The following is a 21652-nucleotide window of genomic DNA, read 5'->3' as shown; positions in this document are numbered from 1 at the left end:
TGTGTTCACGTGTAAATCCAGCTCTGAAGGCACACGCACATCCATCACCAAAAGTCACATCCGGGTTCCCATAGTTTGACCTCAGGTGACCTGACTGCTGGACTGTGGGACACTGCTATAAGCCACAATCCGACAGTTAGGTCACCTGAGGTCACACTGGGGGCCCTCAGTGAAAGTTGAAACTGTTGCCAGACTGTCAGATTGCGGGTCATGGCTGTGTCAGGAGGTCCCATAGTCAGGTCGCCTGAGATCACACCATGGGAACTCGGCTGTGACCTTCGGTGAACTGAGTGACATCACCTGCTCACAGTCGGGTCCCCCTCGGCTGTCAGGGATTTCCGGAGCCTGCAGACAGAGGACATGATTTCGCTCTCTGCAGCCACTGGATGTAGCAGAGCTGAGGATCATCGTAGGACTTCATATGGATTACATCGGATCTGCCAGTGTGTTTTTGGGGTTAGTAAAAGGTGTGAAAGTGTGTGTATATAATTTCAAATAAAGGATTTTTTTTCTTCTGCATTTGTGTTGTAGTTCTTTTCACTTATAGGAATAGTAATGGGGGTGTCTCATAGATTCCTCCCATTACTAATGCAGGGCTTGATGACAGCTGTCATTCTTTGACAAACCACAGCTATCATTAACCACCCCTCATATTATCCAGATTGCCACTGCACCAGGGTAATCAGAATGAGCCGGGTAAAGGGCCAGGTTTGGCACAACTAATGTGATGTGCTAATTCTTGGCACCTATGGGCTGGGTATTTTTAGGCTGGGGTGGGGTCCAATATCCTTGATTCCTCCCATCTTGATAATACCAGCCCCCACACTTATCTGCTTTAACATGGCTGGTTATCAAAAATGGAGGGGGGAGTCTATGCCTTGTTTTCCCCCTCTATTTTGATATCCAGCCACGGTAAAGCTCACATGTGGCGGCTGCAGCCTGTAGCTGTTTTACCTGTGTTGGCTATCAAAATATGGCGGGAGCCTATGTCATTTCTTTTTAAACTTTTTCTTTTTACACTACCATACGAGAAACCAATCATGGATGTGAACACAGGGTGGTGGGAGGGGGGCATATAGCTGTCTGTAACCATTCACTTACACTGGCCAGAGGGTGGGCAGGGGAAGCAATGAATATTGATGAAGCTTAATTAGCGGGCCCGGTAAGAGAGTGACTGCAGTGTGAGCCTCCAGGAAACATGGTCTGTATAACTATTCTGCTATTACTACCATTTAGCTTCCATTTGTAGCCCCTTAGCGCTTACTACAGCCATTTTACAGCTCAGAACTTCTTGTGCCCATTGATTTGTATGGTGTCCGTTGTCCAGGGTCAAATTCAATTGCCCTACCCGATTTTTTTTTTTTTTAGTTGGTGCTGGTTCGGCAAACCTGAATGTCCACGGTTTCACTCATCACTAGGCCTGAACATATTTTAGACTTTAGGGATGTGATAGAAAGCCGAATACCTGGATGAAACTAAACATACCTCAAACCTAGGTTACTGCAGCAAGGCAACTGTCCTAACCACTGAGCCACCCTGCTGTGCCAAATACAACATGCCCCTGTAAGTTCTATCAGAGGTTACTTATTTGTAGGTTTATGGGGATCTGGAGAAATAGACATACATATTTAGTACCTCCTGCTCAAGATCTAATAAAGCTTGTCTGTAAGGCTGAAGAATTGATTCCAATCCTCTGCAGAAAGCCCTCAAGTAAATTCCATGCAAACCAACCTGCCCGGGCTGGGAAGGGTGGTGATCCTGGAAAATAAAAACACGTTTTAATATTAAATAGAGTGCATTTATGACATGAATATGAGAACATAAAAGTTTCGTATACATACATATTATGGATCATTGGAAGTCATGCAAAGCAATAACCAACTAACTTGCAAGGACCAAGTAGCTTTTCTGCAAGAATACACAGAACAAAATATGGATGTACTATACTGATGTTATACATATTATATACACAAACATACACACAGTTAGGCTATGTGCGCACGTTGCGTACAGTCACTGCAGAAATTTCTGCAGCGATCTGAAGAGCACATGTGCGCTTTAAATCGCTGCAGAAATGTCCGTAGTGAAAAAAAAAAAGCAGATTCCATGCGCTCTGCCTGCAGCTCCTCCCATAGACAGAGCTGCCGGCAAAGCGCACGGAAGAAGTGACATGTCACTTCTTTGAACGCAGCGCTTCGGCAGCAGCCGAAGCGCTGCGCTCTAAAACGCCACGTGCGCACGGCCCCTGCACAATCTCCATAGACTGTGCAGGGGACGCAGGACGCATGCAGTTACGCTGCGCTACAAAGCGCAGCGTAACTGCATGAATTACGCACACGTGCGCACATAGCCTTAGGTCCAGAATTATTTGGGCAGTGACTATCTTCGTGATTTGGCCTCTGCAGGCCACTATTTTTTTTCTTTAAAATGAAACAACTGAGATGCAACTGAAGTGGAGACTTTCAGGTTTAATTAAAAGGGGTTGAATAAAAATATCCCGTGAAACGTTTAGGAATTACAACCATTTTTCTACAAAGTCTCAGCATTTCAGGGACTCAAAAGTAAATTGGACAAATGTATTATAACATAAATAAAAAGTCCATTTTTAATACCCTGTAGACAGAGAATCCTTTGCAGGCAATGACTGCCGGAAGCTGAAAACCATGGCCGTCACCAGAAGCTGCATTTCCTCTTTGCAATGCTTTGCCAGGCCTTTACTGCAGCGGACTTCAGTTATTGATTGCTTGTGGGTCTTTCAGCTGTAAGTTTGCCTTAAGTATGTGAAATGCAGCTCCTTGGGGTTCAGATCTGGTGATTGACTCAGCCATTGCAGAATATTCTACTTCTTTGCCCTAAGGCCCAGTTACACGCAACGATGTATCTAACGATATATCGCCGGGGTCACGGATTCCGTGACGCACATCCGGCATAGTTAGTGACATCGTTGCGTGTGACAGCTACAAACAACCGTTAACGATGAAAAGTACTCACCTTATCGTTGATACGTCGTTCATTTTCAAAAAAAAAAAAAAAAAAAGGCTGACTGTTGAGGACGCAGGTTGTTAGTCATTGCCGAGGCAGCACACATCGCTATGTGTGACACCTCGGGAACGACGAACTACAGCTTACCTGCGGCCGCCGGCAATGAGGAAGGAAGGAGGTGGGCGGGATGTTACGGCCGCTCATCTCCGGCCCTCCACTTCTATTGGGCGGCCGCTTAGTGACGCCGCACTAACTGCATCCTTAGAAAGGAGGCGGTTCGCTGGCCACAGCGACGTCGCTAGAAAGGCAAGTCCGTGTGACAGGTCCTAACGATATTGTGCGCCACAGGCAGCGATTTGCCCGTGACGCACAAACGACAGGGGCAGGTACGCAGGCTAGCGATATCGCTGCGTGTAACGGGGCCTTTAAACTCCTGGGTTGCTTTCGCAGTAGCCTTTGGGTCATTCTCCATCTGTTCTGTGAAGTGTCATCCAATCAAACTTGCCGCATTTAGTTGAATCTGAGCAGAAAGTTCTGTACATTCCAGAATTCATCCAGCTGCTTCTATCTTCAGTCACATCAATAAACACTAGTGACCTGGTGCCATTGAAAGCCATGCATGTCTGGCCATCACACCGATTCAACCATGTGTTAGGCCATGCTCCCATCAGCTGTATTTTGCCGCAGGGCCGGATCCGGTACAAATGCGTTTCAGCTCCATTCATTTCCTATGGAATTGCGGCAACATGCGGTTGAATCGCATCCCACCGCGACTCCATTGGAGGTGAATTGAGCTGAAACGAATTTGTACCGGATCCGGCCCTGCGGCAAAATACCACTGATGTGAGCGGTACCTTACAGAGGATGTAATGAGTTTTGGATAATGATCCGTTCCAAGCCTTCTCCATTCTTTCTTCTAACTATCATTCTGATACAGGTTGATGTTAGTTTCATCTGCACATACAATGCTTTCCAGAACTGGGCTGCCTAATTTTGATAAACACTAATCTGGCCTGTTAGGCCATGTGCGCACTTACCGGATTTTGCCGCGGATTTTCCGCGGATTTGCTGCATGTTTCGCTGCAGAAAATGTTCATAACATCTCTGCAGTGAATCACCAGCAAATCCTATGGAGAAAAAAATCCTGTGCGCACTGGGCGGAATTTGACAGCTGCATGTTTTGCTGCGGGAATCCCGCAGCAAAAACAAGTGCATGTCACTTCTTTTCCGCACATCACTGCGGGATTTCACTCCATTGACTCCAATGTTAATCATGAAATCCCGCAGGGAATAACGCAGGTAGCAAATTCTGTGCGGTTCACTGCGTTATTCCCTGCGGTATTTCGCGGTTTACCTCCGGTAATGTACATCGCCTGTCTGCGGTTTTGCAGGGAAGTGATGTCATTACAGGAAGAGGAAGCCGTGCAGAGAGTAAACACACACACATCGCAGACATAGAACACAGACACAGGACACAGACACATAGAAAGAAAACGGAAATATAGAAAACAAAGAACGTGGGCTCCGCTGCATATTTACCGTCCAGCCGAGGTAAGCACACAGCGGCGGCCCGGTATTCTCAGGCTGCGGAGGGAGAGGGGCAGGGTTAATGTCCCCCGCCTCACTCCCCCTCCCGCAGCCGAGAATATCAGCCGCAGCTGCCCCGGGACTGTCGCATGCATTATGCGGCAGCACCAGGAGTGTCCTCGGCTCTTCCTGCCGCCGTGTAGCAGTGGCGGTCAGGGTAATAAGGGGTTAATGGTGGTGGATCACCGCCATTAACCCCAGGCTTGATCATGGCAGCGTCTATGTGACAGCTGACATGATCAACCCGTAAGTAAAGTGAAAAAAACACAGACACCGAAAAATCCTTTATTTTAAATAAAACCAACAAGCCTCGTTAACCCTTTTATTAACCCCTCCCGCACCAAAGCTCCGGCGTAATCCACACAGCTCCGGCATAATCCACAGGTCCTGCGCTGCTGACATCCAGCCGCGATGTGTCACAGACACAGTGCTGAATGAATGCAGCAGACAGCAGAGGTAATTACCGGTCATTTCCCACAGCCGGTAATGTGAACTCACTGCCGACCGTGGGAAATGTAGCGATCTGTCATCTATCTATCTATCCCTCTGTCTGTCTATCTATCCCTCTATCTATTCTTCTGTCTATCTACTATCTCAGAATTAAATGACTTTTTTTTTTTTTTTTTCAATGTGCTTTATTGCATTGAATGCAATAAAGCACATCCCAACCCGCACACGGCAAAACCGCGGCAATACCGCGAACAATACCGCGGTGAAACCGCGGCAAACCGCATGCGGTTTTCGGGTGCGGTTTGCCGCGTTTTTTTACCGCGGGTGCGGTAATCTTTGAGAGCATGCGGAATTTTCTCAAGAAAATTCCATTTCCCAGTGCGCACATAACCTTAATGCTGACTATGGAAGTACCGTGTGATGAACCCTCTGTATTTGTTCTCATGTTCTTCTCTTTATGATAGACACTGAAACATCTACTTTCTAGAGAATGTTCTTCATTTGGCTGGTGTTTTGCTTCTCTTCACCACGTAAAGTATTCTGTGATCATTCACAACTGTTGTCTTCCATGTATGGCACGACTTTTTTTTTTTTTTTTTTAGTTTTTTTTAGTTCCCAAGCTCACCAGTGCACTCTTTTTGCAGAATGTACAAAACTGTTGATTTGACAGCTTCTAATATTTCTGTGCTCTCAGATAGATTTCTTCATTTTCTTAGCCTAATGATTTCTCTTCCATTTAGAGCTCTCCTGATTGTATGTTGTGTGTTCACAGCAAGTTTCCAAATGCAAATGCCACACCTAGAATTAGCTACAGACCTTTTAGCTGCTTAATTGATGAACAAGCCCATGCAGCCCATTTTGGATGTAATTTGAGTGCAGAATGGATGCAGAATTCAGGCGTTCTGGATACTTGCTCTGCCATAGACAGTGGGAAAAGCATCCAAAACGCACAAAAGAAGTGACATGTTGCTTTTTAGAACGCATCGATTTTGTCAAAAACATTTGGCATGCAAAACGCTGCGTTTTAAAATGCAACGTGCGCATGGATTTTACTAAATTCTCACACTTTGCTGGGGACACAGAACGCATGCGTTTACGCTGCAGTTTAAAACGCTGCGTAAACACATGAAAAAAACACAACGTGCGCACATAGCCTTACACAAGCTGTCATGAACCATATATTACCCCAATTGCCACCGCACCAGGGCAAATCAGGATTATCAGTTACAGTAAAGTGCTGTAATTGTCATATCTAATGGATGTGACAATTCTCGGCAGCTGCAGGCTGCCATATTTAGGCGGGGGGGGGGGGCAAGTGACCATGGGCCTCCCCCAGCCTGAGAATACTAGCCCCCATCTGTTGGCTTTATCATGGCTGGGTATCCAAATGGGGGGGGGATATGGGGACTGCACACAGTATTTTAAAAATTATCCATTTAAATAAAAAAAAAAAAAAAAAAAAGCCACATAGGGTCCCGCTTATTTTGATACACAGCCAAGCTAAGCACATGGCTGGGGGCTGCAGCCTGTAGCTGGATGCTTTATCTGAGCTGGGTATCACAACATGGAACCTGTGTGAGGTCATACCCATGTGACATGGTATCCAGCTTTGGTGGCTGAGGCCCCGCCCCTTCTGGTCACATGGGTATGACCTCACCACAGGTACTGCTAGACAAAGTGAGTTGTTTTGTATAATACTTATGCTAATTCTAACAGAGGGAGGGAATAACTATGAATATATTCATAAAGAAGCTGCTCATTTTACAAACTTCACTTCCATGGGTTTCAAAACCTATACATCCGAGCTGACCACTACACCTATGCATCCGAGCTGACCACTACATGTATGTATAGAATCAGCCTGATAGTGCCAGTATAGCACTGGCTTTAGCTTATATACGAAAATCCTGGTGATTGGTTCCCTTTAATGAGCTGACCCGGAAGTAGTGTTCCAGCCGCGCGGGAGACGGTAATCACCCAAGCACTTTCTACCACCATTTTACAGCACAATGTTCGGGTACCCATAGGCTTATATGCTGAGAGCTGAAACATTATATATTCTTTGTAGAAATCGCCTTGATATAGATAACTACGATGTGGAACTGTCATGAAGTTTTTAATGATTTATATATAGACTGTACTGTTCTCTTTTTAGGCAATTTTAAATGTCAGGAACAAAAAAACAAGTTAAACATTGTTACTCTCCACACGTCACTTCTCATTCTCAATAACAATACTTGTCATCGGCTTAAAAATAGGTTTCTGAAATTATCGGCTTCTGAATACAACTCCGGATAGTGGCTACTTTGCCAAGATTACACTGTGTGCAGAATTATTAGGCAAGTTGTATTTTAGAGAATTTTTTTTTTTATTATTGATCAACAACTATATTCTCAATCAACCCAAAAGACTGAAATATCAAAGCTTAATATTTTTAAGTTGGAGTGGGTTTTTTTTTTTTTTTTATTTGGCTATCTTAGGAGGATATCTGTTTTTGCAGGTAACTATTACTGGCCAGAATTATTAGGCAACTTAATAAAAACCAAATATATTCCCATCTCACTTGTTTATTTTCACCAGGTAAACCAATATAACTGCACAAAATTTAGAAATAAACATTTCTGACATGCAAAAACAAAACCCAAAAAAATTAGTGACCAATATAGCCACCTTTCTTTATGATGACACTCAACAGCCTACCATCCATAGATTCTGTCAGTTGCTTCATCGGTTTACGATCAACATTGCGTGCAGCAGGCACCACAGCCTCCCAGACACTGTTCTGAGAGGTGTACTGTTTTCCCTCCCTGTAGATCTTACATTTTATGAGGGACCACAGATTCTCTATGGGGTTCAGATCAGGTGAACAAGGGGGCCATGTCATTATTTTTTCATCTTTTAGACATTTTCTGGCCAGCCACGCTGTGGAGTAGTTGGATGCATGTGATGGAGCATTGTCCTGCATGAAAATCATGTTTTTCTTGAACAATACCGACTTCTTCCTGTACCACTGCTTGAAGAAGTGTTCTTCCAGAAATTGTCAGTAGGTCTGGGAGTTGAGCTTCACTCCATCCTCAACCCAAAAAGGTCCCACAAGTTCATCTTTGATGATACCAGCCCATACCAGTACCCCACCTCCACCTAGCTGGCGTCTGAGCTCTCTGCCCTTTACTGATCCAGCCTCTGGCCCATCCATCTGGAACATCAAGAGTCACTCTCATTTCATCAGTCCATAAAACCTTTGAAAAATCAGTTAAGAGATTTCTTGGCCCAGTCTTGACGTTTTATCTTATGTTTCTTGTTCAAAGGTGGTCGTTTTTCAGCCTTCCTTACCTTGACCATGTCCCTGAGTATGGCACATCTTGTGCTTTTTGATACTCCAGTAACGTTGCTGCCCTGAAATATGGCCAAACTGGTGGAAAATGGCATCTTGGCAGCTTCACGCTTGATTTTCCTCATCTCATGGGCAGTTATTTTGCGCCTTTTTTGCCCACCATGCTTCTTGCGACCCTGTTGGCTATTTGCCATGAAACGCTTGATTGTTTGGTGATCACGCTTCAAAAGTTTGGCAATTTCAAGACTGCTGCATCCCTCTGCAAGACAGCTCACAATTTTGGACTTTTCAGAGCCCGTCAAATCTCTCTTCTAACCCATTTTGCCAAAGGAAAAAAAGTTGCCTAATAATTAACCCCTTCACGACCGGCCGATTTTTCGCTTTCCGTTTTTTTTTTTCGCCATTCTGTTTCTGAGAGACGTAATTTTTTTATTTTTCAGTCAATATGGTCATGTGAGGGCTCATTTTTTGTGGAACGAGCTGTACTTTTAAATGAAACCATCAGTTTTACCATATAGTGTACTGGAAAACGGCAAAAAAATTCCAAATGCAGAAAAATTGCAAAAAAAGTGTGATAGCACTATGGTTTTTGAGATATTTTATTCACTATGTTCAAAACTATGGTAAAACTGATGTGTGGGTGTGATGCCTCGGGTCAGTGCGAGTTCGTAGACACCAAACATGTATAGGTTTACTTTTATATAAGGGGTTAAAAAAAAAAAAAAAAAAATCGGAAGTTTGTCCGAAAAAAGTGGCGCACGTTTTACGCCATATTCCGTGACCCATAGCGTTCTCATTTTTCGGGATCTATGGCTCAGTGATGGCTTATTTTTTGCGTCTTGAGCTGACGTTTTTAACGGTACCATTTTTGCGCAGATGCTACGTTATGATCGCCTCTTATTGCATTTTGCGCAAAAGTTGTGGCGACAAAAAAACGTCGTTTTGGCGTTTGGAATTGTTTTGGTGCTACGCCGTATACTGATCAGATTAATTAATTTTATATTTTGATAGATCGGGCGTTTCTGAACGCGGCGATACCAAATGTGTGTATATTTTTTCTTTTTTTAACCCTTTAATTTTCAATGGGGCGAATGGGGGGTGATTTGAACTTTTAGGTTTGTTTTTTTTTAATTTTTTAAAACTTTTTTTTTATTTTACTAGTCCCCCTAGGGGGCTATTGCGATCAGCATTCCGATCGCTCTGCAGTATCTGCTGATCACAGCTACAAGGCTGTAAACAGCAGATACGCTCTCTCTCTCTTTTGCTGTGCCCCGGGCACAGCGAAAGTGAAAGCAAGTCAGGTGTAGTACAGGAGTCATCACATGACCCTGTGCTACCATGACAACTATCGGAAGTCACGTGATCGCGTCACGTGACTTCCGGTATCGGGCGGTAAGTAAAACTTTACCGCGATTGCGCTTATAATGGCGCTGTCACATATTGACAGCGCCATATAAAGGGTTAATCGGCTCGAGCAGATAACGATTCTGCTCGTGCCTAGCAGGCACACATCTCAGCTGTGAAAATCAGCTGAGATGTGCGCCGATCGCGGCATGCTGCCGCCGGAGGACCGCGGGCAGTAACATTATGACATTTAGGACGTAATTTTACTGCCCGCGGTCGTTAAGGGGTTAAACACACCTTATATAGGGTGTTAATGTCATTACACCGCACCCTCCTCATTACAGAGATGCACATCACCTGATTTACTTAATTGGTAGTTGGCTCTCAAGCCTATACAGCTTGGAGTAGCACAACATGTATGAAAATTATCATGTAATCAAAATACTCATTTGCCTAATAATTCTCCACACAGTGTAGTTCAAGATTTACAAGTTCAAAGGTAGCAAAACCTACGACATCCGATTGTCCACCTGCAATTAAAGTATGAGGTTAGTTACACACATCCATAACACATGGACTAGGACCAGGCTTGGCTCACAAAACCCAGTATGACTCCCTTGTCTTCTAAACTGAGCCAACTAAGGCACATGCAGAGTTAGTGAGCTGAGGGCAGGAGACCCGGTGGTTGGTGCAACACCAGGTTCAGAGGTATGCCTATTGTCAGTTCTTGGACCTCTTTAGAGTACGTGTACATGTAGTTTTTAGTAAGAGGCCGCTTCAAAACCCACCTGAAAAAGTGCTAAACAAACACTCAAATGCATGACCGTACACATTTCTTTGAAAAAAAAAACATTTGCTGTTCATAGATCCAGGCTTCGAAACATTAACTCTTCCAGGTTTCCAAAGATACAAAGTGCTTAAATGGAACCTGTCACCACTTTTTTGGGGTATAAGCTGCGGCCACCACCAGGCTCTTATATACAGCATGCAAGAATACTGTATATAAGAGCCCAGGCCGCTGTGAGAACATAAAAACGCTTTATAATACTTACCTAACAGTCGCGCGGTTGGCCATATGGGCGTCTCCATTCTCAGGTGCACTTTGATACGCTCTGAGCAGGGCAGATCAAAGTATTGTAGTGCGCCTGTGCAGGATCGGCGAGTGTGTATGACGTAGACTCATCATGCACATATGCTTCAGAAATAGGACGAAGATGACCAAAAGAGACGGCACTGAACAACGGAGACGCCCATATGGCCAACCGCGCGTCCGTTAGGTAAGTATTATAAAGTGTTTTTTTATGTTGTCACAGCAGCCTGGGCTCTTATATACAACATTCTAACATGCTGTGTATATAAGAGCCCGGTGGTGGTGGCCGCAGCTTATATGCCAAAAAAGTGGTGACAGGTTCTCTTTAACCCCTTCACGACCCATGACGGATCGTGTGAGGTTAATCCCAGTCCCCTGTCTTGGGCAGGTCACGGCGATCCGCGCACATATCAGCTGTTTTTAACAGCTGACATGTGCGCCTGCAAGTTACAAGTGGAATTGCTTCCCCCTGCAACTTTTACCCCCTTACATCTCGCTGCCAAAGTCTGGCAGCGAGATGTATATGCGCGTGGCCATTATTTTCACTTACCGCCGCCCCCACCGGAAGTCACGTGCGTGATCACGTGACTTTCGGTGGTTGCCATGGTAGCACAGGGTCATGTGAGGACGCCTGTAGGTAATATGAGCCACTTTCGGTTTCACTCGGCCCGTAGCCAAAGTGAAGCAGAAAGTGAGCATATCTGCTGTTTACAGGTGTATAGCTGTGATCAGCAGATAGAGCAATTGGATCGCTGATCCATGTAGCCCCCTAGTGGGGACTAGTAAAATAAAAAAATAAATAAATAAATAAATAAAAAGTTCAAATCACTCCCCTTTTACCTCATTGAAAATTAAAAGGGTTAAAAAAAAATAAAAAAAAAAAAATTCACATTTGGTTTTGCCGAGTTCAGAAATGCCCAATCTATTAAAATATAAAATCAATTAATCTGATTGGAATTATTTTGCCGCTATGCCATTTACCAAACGACAAAATTACATTTTTTGGTCGCCGCAAGTTTTACGCAAAATGCAATAACAGGCGATGAAAACGTAGCATCTGCGCAAAAATGGTGCCATTAAAAATGTCAGCTCGAGACGCAAAAAATAAGCAGTCACTGAGCCATAGATCCCAAAAAAATGAGAACGCTACGTGTTTCAGAAAATGGCGCAAAACGTACACCACTTTTATTAAACAAGCTTGTGAATTTTTATTAACCCCTTAGATACAAGTAAACCTATACATGTTTGGTGTCTGCAAACTCGTATCAACCTCAGGCATCACAACAACACATCAGTTTTACCATATAGTGAACATGGTGAATAAAATATCCCAAAAACTATTGTGCCATCACACTTTTTTTGCAGTTTTTCCACACTTGGATTTTTTTTTGCTGTTTTCCTGTACACTATATGGGAAAACTTATGGCTCCATTTAAAAGTACAACTTGTCCCACAAAAAACAAGCCCTCATATGGCAAGATTGACGGAAAAATAAAAAAAGTTACAGCTCTCGGAAAAAGGGAAGCAAACAAAAAACAAAACGGAAAGCGCCCGGGGGCTGAAGGGGTTAAAACAAATGAACAGCCTGTGGTCCATACTACTTTTTTAAAAACTTTTTTTATACTGTGAAATGAGGTACTCACCTCTCTACAACCTGGACAGACTTATGGGCTGAAGGCCAGGACAGGCGTAGAAACACACAGGCACATTTTAGTAATAGTTGCACTTTAAGCAATTATTTTGGGGGAGATGTACCAAATAATACTAAAAAGTGTAGCAGTTGTCCCTAGCAACCAATCAGGTCACTGCTTTCATTTTCTAAAAGGCCTCTGAAAAATTAACATTGAGATACAATTTGTTGCTATGGGCAACTGCCCCACTAATCTCCTGTTCACCAGTTTGGATGCATCTCCAATATCTACAGGTGTCCTCGATTTAGTTTTGCGCTCACTTAAAGGGAAACTGTCACCAGATTTGGTGACTATAAACTGCGGCCACCACCAGTGAGCCCCTATAAATACAGCATTCTAACATACTGTATATAAGAGCCCAGGCCGCTCTGTACAATATAACATAACAAATACTTTTATTATACTCACCTAGGGGGCGGTCCAATTCAATGGGTGTCACTGCTCTCGGTCCGCGCCTCCTCTTTGCTGCAATCTGTGTCCTCTTTGTTCGCAGGCCCGTGTGCATGACATGTCCTACATCATACACACCGGCCGTCATTGCTGTCCTGCGCAGGTGCACTTTGATCTGTCCTGCTGAGGGCAGATCAAAGTACTCTAATGCTCAGGTGCGAGGAAAGGTTAAAGACCGCCCGTGCATACCCACTACAACACAGGGCAGATCAAAGTGCGCCTGCGCAGGATCAGAATGCCGTAGGACGCAACATGCACATAGGCCTGCAGAGGAGGACAGCCATTGCCGCAGAGAGGAGGTTCCAGATCGGAGACCAGCGATTCCCATAGGAATAGGACCAAATCGCCCCTAGGTGAGTATAATAAAAGTGTTTTTTACATTCTACAGAGTGGCCTGGGCGCTTATATACAATATTCTGGAATACTGTATATAAGAGCTTAGTGGTGGTGGCCGGAGCTTATAGTCACCAAATCTGGTGATAGGTTCCCTTTAAGTGCCCTCGGCCATAGTTATAAAATTAACCTTTTACACTCCTTTGCTGCCATGTCCAACATCTGCACCCAGGGAGTAGATGCACCATCTGCTACCTAAAGCTTATGGACAAACAACAAAACAGAAACAAAAGTATATGGCTAAAATAGACATTTTTATTAATGCATATTAAATAATTATTAAAAAATATATATAAAATTGTGGTATAGTAGGCATAAGTATCGGACAGACCAAAAAGGCTGCAATAGTAATATACAATTCATAGTTTACCATATATAACCAACCATTCAAAAAAATTGATCAAATGAATAATACTGACAATGTTTAAAAAAAATGTCCAGTGACAAAATGAAATAATATCAGAATAATAAATAAGTATATTAATATAGTAACCTTAGAATAACAGCCAATAGTTGATAAATATAATTATATAAAGTTAATTTATTTATGAAAATTTATTATTATTAAGTAATGCTATTCCCTTATGCAATCAGTAATATACAGTGCTGGCCAAAAGTATTGGCACCCCTGCAATTCTGTCAGATAATGCTCAGTTTCTTCCTGAAAATGATTGCAATCACAAATTCTTTGGTATTATCTTCATTTATTTTGCTTGCAATGAATAAATACAAAAGAGAATGAAACAAAAATCAAATCATTGATCATTTCACACAAAACTCCAAAAATGGGCCAGACAAAAGTATTGGCACCCTTAGCCTAATACTTGGTTGCACAACCTTTAGCCAAAATAACTGCCATCAACCGCTTCCGGTAACCATCAATGAGTTTCTTACAATGCTCTGCTGGAATTTTAGACCATTCTTCTTTGGCAAACTGCTCCAGGTCCCTGAGATTTGAAGGGTGCCTTCTCCAAACTGCCATTTTGAGATCTCTCCACAGGTGTTCTATGGGATTCAGGTCTGGGCTCATTGCTGGCCACTTTAGTAGTCTACAGTGCTTTCTCTCAAACCATTTTCTAGTGCTTTTTGAAGTGTGTTTTGGGTCATTGTCCTGCTGGAAGACCCATGACCTCTGAGGGAGACCCAGCTTTCTCACACTGGGCCCTACATTGTGCTGCAAAATTTGTTGGTAGTCTTCAAACTTCATAATGCCATGCACACGTCAAGCAGTCCAGTGCCAAAGGCAGCAAAGCAACCCCAAAACATCAGGCAACCTCCGCCATGTTTGACTGTAGGGACAGTGTTCTTTTCTTTGAATGCCTCTTTTTTTTCCTGTAAACTCTATGTTGATGGCTTTTCCCAAAAAGCTCTACTATTGACACATCTGACCAGAGAACATTCTTCCAAAACGTTTTAGGCTTTCTCAGGTAAGTTTTGGAAAACTCCAGCCTGGCTTTTTTTATGTCTTGGGGTAAGAAGTGGGGTCTTCCTGGGTATCCTACCATACAGTCCCTTTTCATTCAGACACCGACGGATAGTACGGGTTGACACTGTTGTACCCTCGGACTGCAGGGCAGCTTGAACTTGTTTGGATGTTAGTCGAGGTTCTGTATCCACCATCCGCACAATCTTGCATTGAAATCTCTCGTCAATTTTTCTTTTCCTTCCACATCTAGGGAGGTTAGCCACAGTGCCATGGGCTTTAAACTTCTTGATGACACTGCGCACCATAGACACAGGAACTTTCAGGTCTTTGGAGATGGACTTGTAGCCTTGAGATTGCTCATGCTTCCTCACAATTTGGATTCTCAAGTCCTCAGACAGTTCTTTGATCTTCTTTCTTTCCTCCATGCTCAATGTGGTACACACAAGGACACAGGACAGAGGTTGAGTCAACTTTAACCCATGTCAACTGGCTGCAAGTGCCACAGGTAAGTTACAGGTGCTGTTAATTACACAAATTAGAGAAGCATCACATGATTTTTCAAACACTGCCAATACTTTTGTCCACCCCCTTTTTATGTTTGGTGTGGAATTATATCCAATTTGGCTTTTTGACATTTTTTTTTTTCTTTTTTTCATTGAAGACAAATTAAATGAAGATAATAATACCAAAGAATTTGTAATTGCAATCATTTTCAGGAAGAAACTGAGTATTCTCTGACAGAATTGCAGGGGTGCCAATACTTTTGGCCAGCACTGTATATAGAAAAACGCTAGGTGTAATTATTGCACTGACCCAAAAGGAAAAAAGGGGGTTGATTAGAGAAAGTGCAAAGTGCTAAAATAGCAAAGAAAACAATGTAAGACAAGCCCTAGAGTATATGTAAAAAAGTGCAAAGTGCTATTTATATAGATCTGGGCATGACTAATAGGTACGTGAGATTACAAAGAGGATTTAAGACAATGCATAAACCTTTTAAAAAGGAAAAGTGTAGAGTGCTTGAATGATCAGTCGCGATTGCAAGATAGATATATAAACACAGTCCACGGTAATATAATCTAAGAAGGGGAAAGCATAGAAAAAAAAGGGGCTGAGTGAATCACTTACAGAGAGGTCTGCACGATCCTGCTACTCCAACGTACGTTTCATGCAATGTATTCTTCAGGGAGCGCCCTAGTGTTTTGTTTTTCTATATATATATATTACTGATTGCATTAGGGAATAGCATTACTTAATAATTTTTCATAAATAAATTATTGACTTTATATAATTCTATTTATCAACTATTGGCTGTTATTCAAAGGTTACTATATGAATATACGTATTTATTATTCTGATATTTAATTTTGTCACTGGACATTTTTTGAAATATTATCAGTATTCATTTTATCAATTTTTTGAATGGTTATATATGGTAAACTATGTATATTACTATTGCAGCCTTTTTTGGTCTGTCCGTTCCTTATACCTGCTATACCACAATTTTATATATATTTTTTAATAATTATTTCATATGCATTAATAAAAATTTCTATATTTTGGCCATATATTGTGTTTCTGTTTTGTTGTTTGCTATTAATTAGTTCATGGCCGGTTACTTGATTACAGAAGGGTACTCCTTGTTGACTCAAGCTGATGGAGCATGAAGGCAAACTGCTCCTCTGGTCTCTGTGCCTGGTGTTCAGGAAGAACCTGCTCAGGTATCAATTGCATGAAAAAAAAACAATGGGCCAAAGCAGAAACGGGAGCGTAGGATGGCGGTAATACATAACAGGAGCAGAAAGTTATGTAAGGGGAGAAAAGTTCTCACCTCTTATTCCCAGCCATTCCATGACAGATGCAGGTGGAGGTATACTTTGTGGTTTTCGGCATGGAGAAGGCCATTCCTGGCCAATATGGAACTACAAAGATCCAATGAAGAAGATACTCCAACCGTATTTCCATATAAATGGTAAGCTTTAATCCAACATGTTAAATAAGCGTGACATCTCCAAGTAAATCCATATAAAACCTTTTCTACGCGTTTCAGACCATACACAGCCCTTATTCATGGACGATAAGTTATCTCCGTAGGACAGAGTATCGTCCAAGATGCGTAGGAATATTTTCATATGAATATACTTTGATATATCACACTATTTAACATTTTGGATTAAAGTTTACTTTAGGCCTCTTTCACACATCCGTGCCTCCGGTACGTGTTTGGTCAATTTTTTCACGTACTGGAGACATGGGCACATGTAGACCCATTAAAATCAATGGGTCTGCGCTCATGTGCGTGTTCTGCCATGGGCCGTGTGTGGAGCATATGTGTGCCCGTGTGCTCCACACGTAGACATGTCCGTTTTCTCTCCGGCATCATGGGTGTCACATGGAACGCAAACAGGTCAAACGTATCACAAACTGACCACATGGATGTGTTCCGTGTTACACGCACCGGAGAAAACACATGTGTCTGTGAGAAAAAAAAAAAAAAAAACACTTTACTCACCTTCTCCAGCCCTGCAGTCTCTGCCGCTGCGGTCACTTGCTTCCGACCGCCGCTCGTTATGCTCATTGCATATTCCCTTCACTGCGGCCGGAAGCAGCAGCGGGGAGTTGCCAGGGCTGGAGACGGAAGATCAGCACCACGGACAGTGACGCTAGGGACAGGTGAGTAGAAAGTTCCCGTTCTGCGTGTGTTATCACGGATAACACACGTGTGCCATACACACAACTCACCGTCACACGTCCGTGAAAAACGTGCGTGATTTTCACGGACGTGTGAAAGAGGCCTTAGCTGTATTTCCAGATAAAATAGTACCATCTTCATTGGGTCACCAAAAAGTGCATTATATATTAACACTAGATCGAGTCTTGAAGAAGCCGTCATCTGCTGATTATCCTCCAAGAACGCCAGCAATGTTTGATTAATCCAGTATATCACAAGAGTACACCCCTCACAGTTTTGTAATTATATTATATCTTTTCATGGGACAACACTGAAGATAAAACACTTAAATACAATGTAAAGTAGTCAATGTACGGCTTGTATAACAGTATAAATTTCATATTAATTAATTATTTATTATTATTATTATTATTATTATTATTATTAATAAATAGTGTGCCCGCTAAATAACTCAACACACAGCCACCATTAATGTCAAAACAGCTGGTAATAAAAGGGAGTACATCCCTAAGTGAAAATGGCCAAATTGAGCCCAAAAAGTGTCAATATTTTGTGTGGCTACCATTATTTATGCATGGCGTTAACTCTCTTGGCCATAGAGTTCACATGTCTCGCGCATGCCCAGTTACACTATCACGGGACTGAGCACTGTTCAAATTGCGGGCGCCGGTGATCGTATTGCGCAGGCGCAAGATTATGGGCGGGTACTTGGATGACGCTGGTGATGAATGTCATCACCAGCGTCATCCAAGTACCCGCCCATAATCTCACGCCTGCGAAATAACATCACCGGCGCCCGCAATTTGAACGGTGCTCAGTCCCGCGATAGTGCCACTGGGCATGCGCGAGACATCAGGAGCACTGAGTAACATGAGGGCGGTGACCTCATGTATGTCAATCAACACTGGGGGACGGCGAACAGCGGCAGCAGAATGAATAACGGACGCAATACAGCCCGCCCACGGAGCCAGCAAAGCTCATTAGCATACCAAAAGGTAATATTTTATAAACTGTTTATTTAGGTCTGAAAGGGGGGCCAGTAGCAAGAGGAACCTTTCTAGAACGCAGCCCAGGAGCTGCAGAAGGGGATTCTTTTAGTTTCATAGCGAAAATTCTAGTGACAGGTTCCCTTTAAAGTAGTGGTTGCGGGCATCCTGAAGATGAGGCGCTGACCTGCTGCTGCACATGCCCGGTGTACTGCTCAATGAACTCGGTGAAGCGGATGTAGTCCGTCCCCAGCCTGCACAGACGGTTCAGGACACTGGTTTCACCAGGATGAAGAAATGGCAAATCTTGGGATACCTGAAAAGAAATCCAAAATGGTGTTACTGTCTACAGAATGTCCAGCAGTCTACAACTCAGTATATATAACGTAAAAGGAGAAACTGCAAACACACGTAAGGCTAGTTTCACACTTGCGTTGAACCGTATTCGTTGCATTGCGTTGTGTGACACGGATGCGTTGCACAACGGATGCAACGGATCGTACAAAACAACGGAAAGCTTTTTTTTTTTTTTCTTTACAGTTTTACTGGCAGCAGACTATTGTGAACGATCAGCTGATCACCCGGCGGCCGGGGCGCTCAGCTGATCGCTCTCAAAAGCCGGCTGCCGGGGCGCTCAGCTGATCGCTCTCAAAAGCCGGCTGCCGGGGCGCTCAGCTGATCGCTCTCAAAAGCCGGCTGCCGGGGCGCTCAGCTGATCGCTCTCAAAAGCCGGCTGCCGGGCGCTCAGCTGATCGCTCTCAAAAGCCGGCTGCCGGGGCGCTCAGCTGATCGCTCTCAAAAGCCGGCTCCCGGGTGCTCAGCTGATCGCTCTCAAAAGCCGGTGGCCGGGCGCTCAGCTGAGAGCTCTCACATGCCGGCGGCCGGGCGCTCAGCTGAACGTTCGGCCACCGTGAGACAAAATAAAGTTTATGTGATTTAAAACAAAACAAAAAAAAGGAGCATGCGCAGTGAAATCCTACGGATTGCGCTGCTCAAAAAACGTTACATGCTGCGTTCCTTCCGCCCGACGCGTCAAAATAACGACGCTGCGTCGTCCAGCGGATGCAACGCTGACACTTACGTTACAGTGCGTCGCCATACAAGTCTATGGAGAATAGCGCAGTGCGTTAACGGACTGCGCTATTCTCCATAGTGACGGACTCCGCTGAACGCAAGTGTGAAAGTACCCTAACACTGCACATATGTGCCAGCCCCGCACACCACAGCCAGCCCCGCACACCACAGCCAGCCCCGGACACCACAGCCAGCCCCGGACACCACAGCCAGCCCCGGACACCACAGCCAGCCCCGGACACCACAGCCAGCCCCGGACACCACAGCCAGCCCCGGACACCACAGCCAGCCCCGGACACCACCGCCAGCCCCGGACACCACCGCCAGCCCCGGACACCACCGCCAGCCCCGGACACCACCGCCAGCCCCGGACACCACCGCCAGCCCCGGACACCACAGCCAGCCCCGCACACCACCGCCAGCCCCGCACACCACCGCCAGCCCCGCACACCACCGCCAGCCCCGGACACCACCGCCAGCCCCGGACACCACCGCCAGCCCCGCACACCACCGCCAGCCCCGCACACCACCGCCAGCCCCGGACACCACCGCCAGCCCCGGACACCACCGCCAGCCCCGGACACCACCGCCAGCCCCGGACACCACCGCCAGCCCCGGACACCACCGCCAGCCCCGGACACCACCGCCAGCCCCGGACACCACAGCCAGCCCCGGACACCACAGCCAGCCCCGGACAGCACCATCTATATAATGGCTGATGTGCACACACCTGCAGGCCTGTCCTCTTGTTCCAGGTGAAGATGCTCCCGGGATAGCCGCTCAGGGCCAGGAGAAGCTCGTGGATCATGTCTGCTGAGCTCAGAGACTGGGAATCGCGATACTGCGATATCCCCTGTACTGTTTACATCAGTCCCTGCCGCCACCACAGCCCGCCGCCAGTACAGCGCTTCAAAACTGGACGGACTACACTTTCCGACATGCTTCGCGAAGCAGTGACCACAGCGGCACCGGTGATTGGATGAATCGTCTTCCCGACATGCATTGCTTACGGTGTAGCCTTGCGAGGGACAATTACCGTAATTCCGTGCGCAGATACCGTATATATGAAAATAATCTAGCATCCTGAGGCGGGAGGGTAGACCGCTGACTGCCTCATCATTCACCGCACAGCGTTGTCCAGGGCAGACGTCATTGCCGCATCCTTTATCCATAATGAGCATGCTGAGGATTGTACTCCCGAGTCCACTCTTACATGTGACTCTATAGCCAACATGATGAATCCAGGGGGACATCCTAAAAAGAATGAACAAAAAGAATGAACATAATAAATTCTTGGTTACAAATTATACAGATAAATAATAGGTTTCTTAGACATCATAGACATGGAATATACTGTATGTAGAAGACAGGTAAATGTCCACAAATCCCAATAAAACAGGTGTATATTTTATTCCCTGTGTTAGGTGGGGAATGAACATGGAATATATATAGATAATAGGGAAATGTCCACATATTCCAAATAAACAGGTGTATATTTTATTCCCTATGTTAGATAAGTGAAGAATGAAGAAGGAATATATATAGATAATGGGGAACTGTACACATATTCCAAATAAAGCGGTGTATATTTTATTTCCTGAGCTTCTTGGGTGTGGAATGAACATGGAATATATGTAGATGTAGGGAAATATCCACAAATCCCATAAAAGCAGGTGTATATTTTATTCCCTGTGTTGGATAAGTGGGGAATGAACATGGAATATAAGTAGATACAGTATCAGGGATATTAATACATATACCACACAAATAAGCATATATGCAGGGCCGTATTTGGGGGTTTTGCTGCCCTAGGCACTGTCAGTGGTGGCGCCCCCTTCTGATCAGTCAGATTAGGGTATGTGCACACAGCATTTTGTTTTCAGACAGATCCGCGCTGTAACCCACCCAAAAACCCCAAACTCTAAATATTAAAGAAATGACCTCATACACTGCAAGGTAAAACCGACTTGCTGTCCATATGTTCAGTCTTTGGAGTTTTTTTAAGCGCGTCAGATTTCCTCAGACATGAAGCGGCTGACAGTGACCGGTCCATTATATGGCAGCTGCTGCTTGGATGCCGCTTACTACTTCATTTAAAAAATATAAGTAAAATCCAGTAGCTAAAAGATGTTGGGAAAAACAACCAAGAAGCAACA

General features: G+C 44.4%; 1 protein-coding gene across 2 annotated transcripts in view; it reads right to left on the bottom strand.

Moving 5' to 3' along the window:
• TUBGCP4 (tubulin gamma complex component 4) overlaps positions 1-20475 on the bottom strand; it is a 115003-nt gene extending 94528 nt beyond the window's left edge. For both annotated transcript variants that reach the window (XM_075345868.1, XM_075345869.1), the window contains exons 1-3: positions 20227-20475; positions 18610-18738; positions 1636-1758 (exon numbers count right to left, since the gene is read on the bottom strand). In XM_075345868.1, the coding sequence (XP_075201983.1) occupies positions 1636-1758; positions 18610-18738; positions 20227-20304 (330 nt within the window). In that variant the 5' untranslated portion in view covers positions 20305-20475. The remainder of the gene's footprint in view (positions 1-1635; positions 1759-18609; positions 18739-20226) is intronic.
• Positions 20476-21652: the final 1177 nt, after the last annotated feature.

The sequence above is a fragment of the Anomaloglossus baeobatrachus genome, chromosome 4 (genome assembly GCF_048569485.1).
Source record: "Anomaloglossus baeobatrachus isolate aAnoBae1 chromosome 4, aAnoBae1.hap1, whole genome shotgun sequence".
NCBI lineage: Eukaryota > Metazoa > Chordata > Amphibia > Anura > Aromobatidae > Anomaloglossus > Anomaloglossus baeobatrachus.
This window is presented reverse-complemented; position numbering and strand designations above follow the sequence as displayed.